This window comes from Centropristis striata, chromosome 4 (genome assembly GCF_030273125.1).
Source record: "Centropristis striata isolate RG_2023a ecotype Rhode Island chromosome 4, C.striata_1.0, whole genome shotgun sequence".
Taxonomy (NCBI): Eukaryota; Metazoa; Chordata; class Actinopteri; order Perciformes; family Serranidae; genus Centropristis; species Centropristis striata.
The window spans coordinates 35,325,574-35,337,709 of NC_081520.1; the positions used below are offsets into that span (position 1 = coordinate 35,325,574).

At 37.0% G+C, this 12,136-nt stretch overlaps 1 protein-coding gene across 1 annotated transcript in view; it reads left to right on the forward strand.

The window, feature by feature from the left end:
* Positions 1 to 9,994, forward strand: part of atm (ATM serine/threonine kinase) — a 47,797-nt gene extending 37,803 nt beyond the window's left edge. The window contains exons 50-63 of the mRNA XM_059330771.1: positions 465 to 672; positions 775 to 900; positions 1,666 to 1,806; positions 2,091 to 2,229; positions 2,817 to 2,899; positions 4,599 to 4,739; positions 5,983 to 6,099; positions 6,326 to 6,475; positions 6,669 to 6,834; positions 7,304 to 7,390; positions 7,675 to 7,789; positions 8,335 to 8,398; positions 8,491 to 8,633; positions 8,739 to 9,994. Coding sequence (XP_059186754.1) covers positions 465 to 672; positions 775 to 900; positions 1,666 to 1,806; positions 2,091 to 2,229; positions 2,817 to 2,899; positions 4,599 to 4,739; positions 5,983 to 6,099; positions 6,326 to 6,475; positions 6,669 to 6,834; positions 7,304 to 7,390; positions 7,675 to 7,789; positions 8,335 to 8,398; positions 8,491 to 8,633; positions 8,739 to 8,919 — 1,861 coding nt within the window. The 3' untranslated portion in view covers positions 8,920 to 9,994. The remainder of the gene's footprint in view (positions 1 to 464; positions 673 to 774; positions 901 to 1,665; positions 1,807 to 2,090; positions 2,230 to 2,816; positions 2,900 to 4,598; positions 4,740 to 5,982; positions 6,100 to 6,325; positions 6,476 to 6,668; positions 6,835 to 7,303; positions 7,391 to 7,674; positions 7,790 to 8,334; positions 8,399 to 8,490; positions 8,634 to 8,738) is intronic.
* Positions 9,995 to 12,136: the final 2,142 nt, after the last annotated feature.

Below are 12,136 nucleotides of genomic sequence, written 5' to 3' on the forward strand. Positions count from 1 at the left end.
GGCTAGCATAGCAACAGAGAAAACTAAACGAAAGCCCACAGCAAAGCCACATTCTTCGTGTAAGATGGGTAAGTGCAAGTTCAACAATTTGTGGCTACAGAGCGAGCAATTTAATGCATAGTTGAAACCGCTGGATGGAAAAAAAATTGAAGCACACTGCAACTTCTGCAAGAAAACTTTGAAACTTGGAACATTGTGCATCATCGTCATAAAGTGCCAGCAGCAAACGCTTTCAATCAGCAAGTATTGTTCCACATTTTTTTCCAATATGGATGTGAAATGGGTCTTAAATTGTATTCATTAGGGTAAAAATAATAAAAAAGTCTAAGATTTGACTTGTTGAAACCTGCAGAGACCCTGGATCATGTTTTTGTTACACGGCAAGATTTTGCATTTCACATTAACAAATAAAAAGCATTTGGGATCGATTAATAGATACATGTGCTCTTCTTCTGACTTCACAGGTACACAATAAAGGTGCAGAGAGAGCTGGAGCTGGATGAAAAGGCTCTGTCCAACCTGCAGGCGGACAAACAGCGTTTCCTGTGTAAGGCGGTGGAGAATTACATCCAGTGTCTGGAAGAAGGTGAGGAGCACGACACCTGGGTGTTCCGCCTGGCCTCGCTCTGGCTGGAGAACGCCGACGTTAAGGCCGTGAACGACATGATGAAGGCTAGTAAAACACACTCCAGATGCTTTCAACTTGGGATAAAAGCCATTCTGTAACATAGAAGCTAAAAAACTTTAAATTTCACTTTTTTGTGTGCGTTTCAGAAAGGGGTAAAGCAGATCCCGTCCTATAAGTTTCTGCCTCTCATGTATCAGCTGGCAGCTCGCATGGGAACCAAGATGGCAACTGTCATCACGGAGGATACGGGCTTCCACGATGTCCTCAACGACGTAATGCTACATTTTTAACCCTTTGATGCACAACATGGGTCTAAAGTGACCCAGTGACAGAGGTTTTATGTTCTATATCTTTGCAATTAATTATTTTCATCATTCACTATTCCAGGTTTTCCTCAATTAGTTTGTTTTTGATCATCATACATCCTAATTTTACATTTTCCTTTATTCATATTTTTATTAAAATCCCTTTTTGTGTCACTACTCTTCTAATGCACAACGTGGGTCAAAAATGGCACATATCCATTTTTTAGCTAACTTCTTTGCTAAGTAGTTAGCTAAGTAGCTTGTTAAGCTAACTACTAAGCTAATTTCTTGGCTAAGTAGTTAGCTTAGCAAGCTACTTAGCCAAGTAGTTAGCCATGTAATAATACAGAACCTTTTTTTTCTTCATAAAGTATGAGAGGAAAAATGTAAATAATGATCTGTTGTTATCAAAAACAAGATATTTAAAGAATACTTGAAATATTCAATCACAAAATAAGTTGATATCAAAAGATAGAGCACAGAAACACACAGCAAGCATTAAATAACATGGGGAATGAATGAGGGTCATTTTGGGCCCATGTTGTGCATCAAAGGGTTAATACACTTTAACAGCTCTATGTCATCTGATTTTTTTTTTTTTTTTAAATGTAAAATTAGCCCAACTCGTGTCACTCAGTTCCTGACATATCCAACTGTGTAGCAAACATAAGGTTTTTGCTTGATGCAGATAATGGATTCTATAACTACTTTGCTTTTTTTCTCTCCTCACAGCTGATCTGCCGAGCATCTCTGGAGCACCCTCACCACACACTCTTCATTATCTTCGCCCTGGTGAACGCCAACAAAGACGAGAACTTTTGCAAGAGCCGTCTGTCTAAGAGCGCTCCACGACAGCCCTCACAGTTTGACCTGGTGAGACAGTCATTGGATCATTCTCTGTTTCATGTGTAGCTTGAGCATGACACTAATTCTTGAAAAAGGAATTTAAAGAGAAAAAAAATAAGCTCCTAAACACACATTTCTCTCCTGGATAAAATCATGATATGTTTATACACCCAGTAGTTTAATTCGACACTAGTTTATTCTATATCAGTCTTGTGAAAATGCAAGCATGCAAACTCTTATCCTTCTTACCTTCTGCAAAGCTCTTTTAAACACCAGTTCTGTTTTAACAAGTAAAGTTTTTTCTCATGCAGGAGCGTTCAGATGTGGCCCGTAAGATAATCAATGCGATCAGGAAACAGAGAGGGGAGATGATCCGAGGGATCGAACGTCTCTGTGATGCCTACATCACTCTGGCTTACATGGACGCCAGCAGGCATAAGACTGAGAAGAGTGAGTAAAAGTACATTCTTTTGGGTGTAAAATCCACACAGAATTACTATCTATATTTGGGACTATAGTTTTGGAGTACTTCATTCAATATCCATAAATATGAAAACAAAATATCTATTTGACAACATTAGTTTTGCTGCCAAAAAGGCCATTACTGAAGGAAATGGTTTAAGCTATAGGAGAATGGTACAATATAATTTATACATTTTTTGTAATGGAAAGAATCACTTTCTCCCTGAAGTTTCAAGTAAATAAATTTAAGGGAATTTGGCAGAAAGGGTTTTCCCCAAAATGCCCCTTTTTTGGTTAAATCTTTTTCCATATGTATGCAAATCTGTTAGTTTATACAGTATGCATGGGTATTATTGCATGTCTACATGTGTATAATTGTATTTTTTCCCTTGTTTTAATTTTTGTTCAAATTATATTGTAAAAAGATGAATAAAATCAAGAATAATATATTGGATTTCCAATATTTATCCTGATGCTACAAAATTAGACCATTATTTGGCCCTTTTTGTTTGATCACACTTAAGTATTATATGTTCAGCTGCTGAGTCATCCTTTGTGTCATTGTTTTATTGTAGAGGCTATTCCCATCCCTGCTGATCAGCCCATCATGCAAATTAAAGACCTGGACGAGGTTGTCATCCCCACAATGGAGATCAAGGTGAAACATAATCAAACGTATCAATGTTTATTATCAATAATAATTTGTGTTTGGAAGATGTAATGTAGTTCTGGAAGATGGTTACCTAAAGGCAAGGCAAGGAGGATTTATTTGTATAGCATCATTCATACACAAGGTCATTCAAAATGCTTTACAGGGGCATAGAAATACATGATATTAAAATAGGCATCAAAAGCAGAATTAGAATATAATATTAAGACAGTAAAAGTATATTTAGAAGATGATAAAAACGGTTGAAACAAGCAATTAAAATGATTTTAAAAGATATCTATTGTATTTATGCGAAAGCTGAAATAAACAGTGATGTTTTCGGTCATGCTTTAAATGAGCCGACTGTTCCAGCAGACCTCAGGTATTCATGGAGCTTGTTCAGGTGAGGAGCAGAGAAACTAAATTCAGCTTCACCTTGCTTGGTTTTGATCCTGGGAACACTGAGTAAACCTGTACCAGGTGAACCAAGGGGTCTGGATGCTTCATAACGTAAAAGTTTAAAAAAAGTTTTAAAAAAAAATGTCCCCACTATGGGATTAATAAAGTCAAATTAAATCCGAATCTGAAGTAACTCTGACTATAATCTGGGCCCAAGACCATTCAGGGAAATGAATGGTGACGGGAACTTATTGGAGACTGAATGTGATTTACTACCCTATGTTGTTATCATGTGCATGTATCATGCTAACCAGTGGTGGAAAGTAACTAAGTACATTTACTCAAGTACCTTACTTAAGTACAGTTTTGAGGTACCGGTACTTTACTTGAGAATTTCCATTTTATGTATCTTTATACTTCTACTCCACTACATTTTGAGGTAAATATTGTACTTTTTACTCCACTACATTTAGCTGACACCTTTAGTTACTTTTCATGTCAAGATTTAACATAAAAACATGATAGTGAAGTAATTAAAGTGACATTTGTTTAAATTAAACCTTTATAACAGTATGTTAAGAATATAACTTTTATGCTTACATAATACATCAATAATAATAATCCAGTAATATATTTGGAATAAATATAACAATCTGAGTGGGTGCCTTCTGCATAACAAGTACTTTTACTTTTGATACTTTAAGTACATTTTAATGTTGATACTTTTGTATTTTTACTTCAGAAAGTTTTGAATGCAGGATTTTTACTTGTAGTGGAGTAATTTCACAGTGTGGTTTTACTACTTCTACTTAAGTAAGTAATCTGAATACTTCTTCTACCACTGATGCTACTAGCTTACTGTTTGCAAATGACTTTATCAGCTAACATTACGAGGCAACAAACAGCTTTCACGCCGCCTTGCTAAGTTATAGCTAGCTTACTAGCCTTAGCTTAGCTAGGTGAATGGTTAGCTAGTTGGCCGTACCTGTCTTGCTTCACTCTTGGCTACTAGAAAGCAATCATTACTTTTAAACTTTTGATTTGTTGTGGTACTTCATTTATTGTTGACTTTGATCCACAGAATAATGGTGGTGAAGTGATTTGAAAAGCTAGCCAACAATAATCTACCCTCAAATGGTGTCTTTCTGTTAATAACATCAAAAAACAAGCAAACTAAGGAAAAAAGGAAAAAAAAACTTTTCCTATTAGAAGAAAGCCAGCTTGGGTTGTTTATTTTTCTGTCAACACTTGGAAAAAAATTTTTTGACAAGTGTTGTGCAAAATAACACAATTTGTTTCGTGCAAATAGGTGGATCCATCTGGTTGCTATGACAGCCTGGTGACTGTCAGATCCTTCGTGCCCCAGTATCACCTGGCCGGAGGAGTCAACCTGCCCAAGATCATCGACTGTGTTGGCTCTGACGGCAAGAGCAGGAGGCAACTGGTCAAGGTAAGTGTTCGGAGTCACAAGTTCGCCTTTGATTTCCTGATGTAAGTGAGGTCGAGCTTATGTTACAAACATGTGTGGTATGTGTGTGTTCTGGACCAAACAAATCTCCTCTCTTTGAAGCTAAAGCTGCTGTCATGTGTGATGAAAGTGTGACCGGCTCTGACGCAGAACCGGCTCACTTTTAACTTCAGTTCTTTTCCACCTCAGTTCAGCAATGATTAATCCTGTTTTTGTACCAAGACAAATATAACGTTTGTTGGAATACTTTAAAGCCTTTTGTAGTGAGGACATTCTTCAGGAGACAGCGAGTGTGTGCGGGTTTCATGAGCGAGTGCTTGTGTTTGCAGGAACACTTAAAGCCACTTAAAGGTGAATAATTCACCACTAAGGCACATTTGAGAGTCATGGTGAAACAACAGTTTTTTCAGATCTTTACCTTTTAATAAAAAATGTTTTTAAATCAACATGCTGTTGATATTTATATTAATTCTATACAGTATATATGATTTTTCCCCTGTTTTTTATCACATAGAGAATTTTTTTAATCCTCCTTTTATGTTGCGCTCAAATTGACCCATCTCAAAGTTTAAAAATCTGGGGGGGAATTTTTTTTTTTTTTTTTCTCATAAAAATAGAAAAAATAAAAATGTAATGTAAAAATTTTTAAAAATCAACGTCATATAAAACTAGCGTATTGTGTATGTAGGTCTTTCCAATGTACATAAAAAAGTTTTATCATGCTTTTTTTATGAAAAACTAGTGAATTATCCTCATTGAACCATGATCTGTGAGAGGTAAAGAACACCATTGCACTAAATTTTGATTGAAATGGCTAGTATTGGAGTTGTTAATGAAATATAAACATTGTTTATTGGGATTTTTTTCTTTGAGACACGTTTGGATAATTAAACATGCCCCAGGTTATAACTGTTCCTGAAAAAATAACAATAAAAGATAACATGATAAAAAAAATAACAGGAGGGTTAAGTATTTATCCATTTTATTTAATCATGAATCAAACTTCAGACTGGTACATCCACTGTACATTGTAATTATCTCACATTTGATATTCAACGCATACTGGGTGTCTCAAATTTAACTGGCTGAAGAAAAAAAACAAATTCTTGTTACAGTTATGGAACACAAAATTAAACAAAGGGCTCAAAATGAGCTCCTCAGTGCTCCTGGGTGCTTTTGTTCACTATAAGTTCTCCGGTGACCTTTGCCCTCTCGGTGTGGACAGGGTCAGGACGACCTGCGGCAGGATGCAGTGATGCAGCAGGTCTTCAGCATGTGCTCTATGCTGCTGCAGCGCAACACAGACACCCGCAAGAGGAAGCTCAACATCAGACGATACAAGGTCACATACAGTGTTTAATCTTTTTATTTCACTTGAACTTGTATTTAAACCTCTTGCTCTTTAACTCAAAGAGAATAATAAATCATGACTGGGTTGTTCTGTTGCATATTTCTTTTGATCTTTATGTCATAGACTGGTAATTTCTTTTATTTTCTTAAAAGCAAGCATCAAAGCAGTTACAGAAAAACACACTTGCATCATCTACTTTGTGTCTGTTTGATCCCAGGTGGTGCCGTTCTCGCAGCGGAGCGGCGTGCTAGAGTGGTGTTCTGGCACCGTGCCTATTGGGGAGTTTCTGGTGGATGCCAATAAAGGAGCCCACAAACGTTTCAGACCTCAGGACGCAACCAACATAGCCTGCCGCAGGAAGATGATGGTACTGCTCTGGCATATAAAGCGATAGAATGGAAAAAGATACAACACAGTCATACACAATTACTGATTCATTTGTTTCTAATTGAGCACAGTTGTCTGTTTGCTCATCATGGGTTGCTGAGTTTCAGTCTTTCAGTCTGACAAAAGTAACTAAAATTGCATCTTGTTAACCTTCGTCGCTGCTGTTACTGTAGGAAGCTCAGAAGCTGGCGTTTGATGGGAAGCTGCAGGCCTACAACGAGGTGTGCAAGAGCTTCAGGCCGGTCTTCAGGTACTTCTGCATGGAAAGATTCCTGGACCCCGCGGTGTGGATGGAGAAACGGCTGGCTTACACTCGCAGCGTGGCCACCTCTTCTATAGGTACAGACAGTTAAGGCTGTTCACTCCAGCTATTATGTTCAGCTTGAAACCAGGTTGCCCTTATGTTATTACTGGTTTAAATCATGACACGGCAACATGAAAAACGAATAATAAGGTTATTGACCTCTTGAACCCCAAGCAGTTTCAGGGCGTTTTTGTAATATCTTTTTACAGGCTCTCATTTGTCCAAATTATATTTTTTTTGGTGAATTATAAATGAGACCTAGAATAAAGTCATTATGAAAAAATATCTCTATTTTAAGCATAGATTTGGTTATTTATCCTGACAGCGGTTTGCAGGGATCCAGAGGGAGTGAAACCAGTTTTAATGGTTATCCAATAACACATCATGGTGATTTGATATCATAGAAGACAGAAGACAGTCATAGAAGACAGTTGACTTTCTCTGTAGAAACACGATTTTTAGTTTAAACAATGAACAGCCAACTTTTCTGCTTTGTGCCCGCAGTTGGCTACATCGTAGGCCTGGGTGACAGACACATCCAGAACATTCTGGTGGACGAGCAGACGGCTGAACTGGTGCACATCGATTTAGGTAAAATTATTCTCTTGAGGTTTATGCATGCAAACATAGAAAGTTCACTCTTTACTTCAGAAAAGGTGAGGCTGTGTCAACAATGTGCACTGAGCTGTACTCGCTGTAATGCAAGCGACACGGACAAGTCTTGTGTAACTTTGCAGGAGACCTGTTCTCCATCTGTAAGAGATTGACACAAGTGCATTTTTTTATTTGGCAATGAACAAAAATATATATGGACTCTAGATCGTCACATTCCAACACATCGCTCACTGTTTCCACTTCATGCTGTTGGTGTTCAGGTGTGGCCTTCGAGCAGGGGAAGATCCTCCCCACCCCCGAGACTGTCCCCTTCAGACTGTCCAGAGACATTGTGGACGGGATGGGCATCACTGGAGTGGAGGGGGTTTTCAGGAGGTAGATATTTATATTCAGGACTAAAAGTCAAGCCTGGGAATGTTTTCTTCTGGTGTTTCTTTCCATTATAGTTATCACCTCATTTCATTTCATTTATTCGTTTATTTATCAGGGACAGTGCATGGCTCTCAGCCGTACCAGAATTAGCTACGAGCTAAATTTCATCTGTAGTCCCTGGGCAGGAACAAATAACATAAATCTAACACAAACAAACAAGCCTTTCAAACAGCAACAACAAAGTTTCACACTCTTAAAACAGAATACAACACAGAACAACAGCAAAAGTAAAGTCACAGTATTTAGACGCAACACGAAACAATGTTAAAATACAACACTTAAGAGACATTAAACATTTGTGATAATGTCTCACAAATCTTTTAGCCCATTAACCACAAATCTACGAACATAATTACAAATTAACTACAGAGTACACACTTGACAAGACGTCTCAGGGCTCAACACTAACTGGCAACCAGGCATCAGCTTTTGGTTCAGCACTGATGAATAAGTTAATTAATTGAACTTGACATGTTTTCTCTGGTCAGATGTTGTGAGAAGACTATGGAGGTGATGAGGAGCTCTCAGGAAGCTCTGCTGACTATTGTCGAGGTAAGAACGGGGGACAGCTCACCTCTTAGCTGAACACTGTTCTTTAACCTCATGTCAAGCATTGCATTTAAATGTGTTAATGTGGCGTTCAGGTGCTGCTGTATGACCCGTTATTTGACTGGACCATGAACCCGTTGAAGGCCTTCTACCTGCAGCACGACGAACAGCAGGAGCTCAACGCCACGCTCAGCTCCACCATCGGTGGAGACGAGATAGACAACCACCGTAAATCCAGGTGCTGCAGTCTGACGGGTTTTTAATCTTTTGATTTCAAAATAAGAGCCCTTATAGGGATGTAGCAGTGTTTCTGTGTCATCACCTTCTACTCTTCCTCCTGCAGTGACAGTCAGAGCTTCAACAAAGTGGCGGAGCGGGTGCTGCTGCGGCTGCAGGAGAAGCTGAAGGGGGTGGAGGAGGGCACGGTGCTCAGCGTGGGCGGGCAGGTCAACCTGCTGATCCAACAATCCATGGACCCAAAAAACCTCAGCAGACTCTTCCCAGGCTGGCAGGCCTGGGTGTAGACCTGAGTTGCTGATTCATGGAAACAAGTGTGATAGACATTTTCTTTTTCTCCTACTTTAGGAAGTCAAACTGAAAAATTCTGTATTGCAATAGACGGCACCCTGCAAAACATGATGCTGTTTTGTTGATAAAGGTATAATATCATTACATGACTGAAAAAATAGCTATATACAACTGAGCTTCAGAATATATACTCCATAACTTACTCACTCTCTTCCATAAAAGGTCATTCTTTTGTCACTTTTCAGGAGACCTATTCTCTATCTCTAAGTTTGATCCATGTGCATTTTCATATTTGACAATGAATGAAATTATAAATGGACTCTTGATATAAAATACAACTCTTAAATTTGTAAAATTCTGTATTGCAATAGATTGTACCCTGCAAAACATATTTCTGTTTTGTTGATGAAGGAATATTATCACCACATAATTGAAGAAGTAACGTGGACAGATACTATGCAAATGAGCTTCAGAATAAAGGTTCCATAACGTATTCACTCTCTTCCATAAAAGGTAATTCCCTATTGCACCAACAGATCAGGAACATTTATTTCTTCAGAAATATTCATTTCTGCTAACCTTTGCACTTTAAAGTCAGTTTGGCAAATTGCATGCAAAACTTGATGCAAAACAAACCACCAGAATCCATTTTCTCTCCTGCAGTATTCTGTGAATTGCAAAACCAGGAAGGAGGGAATGTAAAAAGACCATGAAACAGGCTGACATGTATATGTGACTGTATTTCACCCCATGAGATATGAATATTTTCATTCTAAAGAATGTATGAAGTTTTGCTAGCGAATACCCAAAGCTCTTCTCTATGGATACATGCCTTACCCAGCAAGGGGTCGTTAGCTCAGTTATTTGATTGTTTTACTATTAAATTAGTGAATATTATGTTATGGTGTAAAACATATCTCAAAAATGTATATGTGTACAAATCTGTTTAACAGCAAGTTTATTTTACTTTGTATTACTCGTCTGTTCTGCAGAAAGCCCTTTAATATGATTTTTGTACTGTTAAATAAATGAAACAAACAGCTGTAAACGTATGTTTTGGTTTGAATTGTCTCTCAGCTGACAGATTGGTCATTACAAGTTTATTCAATAAGCATTTTCTGTCAATAATTGACTCGAGCATTGAAGCTGAATGTGTTGGTCTGTATACAGTTCATGTGGTGAAGTACCTTTCCACTGCATGCTCAGTGTGAAAGTGCTTGCTCAGCACACTGACAGTTCAGCAGATAACACTTGTGGGATGTTTAGACTAGGCAACAGTCCTTATTGTGCCTGTTGTGTGCTCAGGAGGGAGATTTTAAACTGATGCCAGTGAAGTGTGAGGCGTGGCCACTCAGTTTACGGACTCTTTGTTTCATCACTGAGGTGTGAAGCTGCAGAGCGGGGCTGATGTTAGAGGACATGCTTGAGATCTGAGTTGCTGTGATAAAAGCATTTTAATTAAATAAAATAATCTTTTATAGCTTCTACAACTCTTGGAGTAGACATTGATCTGGAGGATTTTTTTCCCCGCTGCATCCATCAGTAAATTGTAAGAACGTGATTTAAAATAGAAAATGACCAAGAATCCGGTAAGTTTTCATTTTGTTCAAACAGTTTGAAGAACTTCTTAAAATAGAAATGTACATACAGTCATGGAAAAAAATATTAGACCAGCCTAGTTTTCTTCACTTTATTGTTAATTTTAATGCCTGGTACAACTAAAGGTACATTTGTTTGGACAAATATAATGAAAACAAGAAACATGGCTCATAAGAGTTCACTTTAAGACCTGATATCTAGACATTTTCCATGGTTTTCTTGATAGTGATTTTGTTAATATCAAGAAAACCATGGGAAATGGCTAGATATCAGCTCTTAAACTCTTGTTATCATTATATTTGTCCAATCAAATGTACACATGTAGTTGTACCAGGCATTAAAATGAACAAGAAATGGAAGAAAAATGATGGTCTGATCATTTTTTCCATGACTGTATAAGTAGAGTCAGTCCTTTTTATACTATAATAATACCAGGTCAAGTGTGAGATGTAGCATGATTTTGAATGTTTAAAATGTTGGACAATCCCATTTATGCATTTACTTTTTTTTTTAATACATTTTTCTGCTTTCCTGAAAGTACCTGGACTCTGGTTGTTGTTTCATCAATGAGGATGATGAGAGGAAACTTCCTCACCCGAGCCGATCAGATGTTAAGCCTCAGTATGTTCATCATCTGACCCCGAAACCTCCACCTGAGATCAGCAACTCCATCCCCAAACACAAAGGTAGGCTGGTGTCCCGTTTCATACTGAAGAGATTTTAATAAAACTGCTAAAACAGGATCTTAATGTACGCTTTGAATATGATTTTAAAGAAGTATAAATTACAAACATAATGTAACGATGTGTATTTATAGTAATAATGGTACATTTTATTTATATAGAACTTTAAAAGAAACAAAGTGCTTTACAAAAATGGCAGACAAACAAGGATAGAACTTTAAAAGAAAAATATCATTATTAAATAAAGTTATACAAGATTGAGCAAAGGAGCAACATATGAGAAAAAGTAAAATAAAATAATTAAAATGATCAATAAAATAAAAGTTAGGAGAATACCTTTGTATATAAACAGATTTACAGAATTACTTGGAGCCTAAAAAAAGATGCTAAAATCTTATATTACTTTTCAGAGCTTACTGTGGATGTACCAAATGTAAAATAAAAAATAATAATAAACAAGAAAACAATTTGGCCCTGCGACAAAACAGAAAAATGTTAATAAAATAAAATATTTTAAAGATGTGGTCTGTTTCTCTCTCTCTCTCTCTCTCTCTCTCTCTCTCTCTCTCTCTCTCTCTCTCTCTCTCTATATATATATATATATATATATATATATATATATATATATATCTGCATATATATATATATCTGCATATAGATAGATAGATAGATAGATAGATAGATAGATAGATAGATAGATAGTGTCCCCTTTATTATCATTTTCAGGTTGAAATTACGGGGGTCAACTTTAGATTTTTGTTTGGAATTTGAGAGAGAAAGAAATCTTAAGAGTTCTACAACAACAGTATAAAGATTTAAAAATGAACAGGTATTTTTCTTATCTAAAATGAGGCCACACTGGCTGAAAGGTGCATTTATTAAACATATTTAAAAAGTGTGTCAGCTGGATGTAACTAATGTGGTGTGTGTG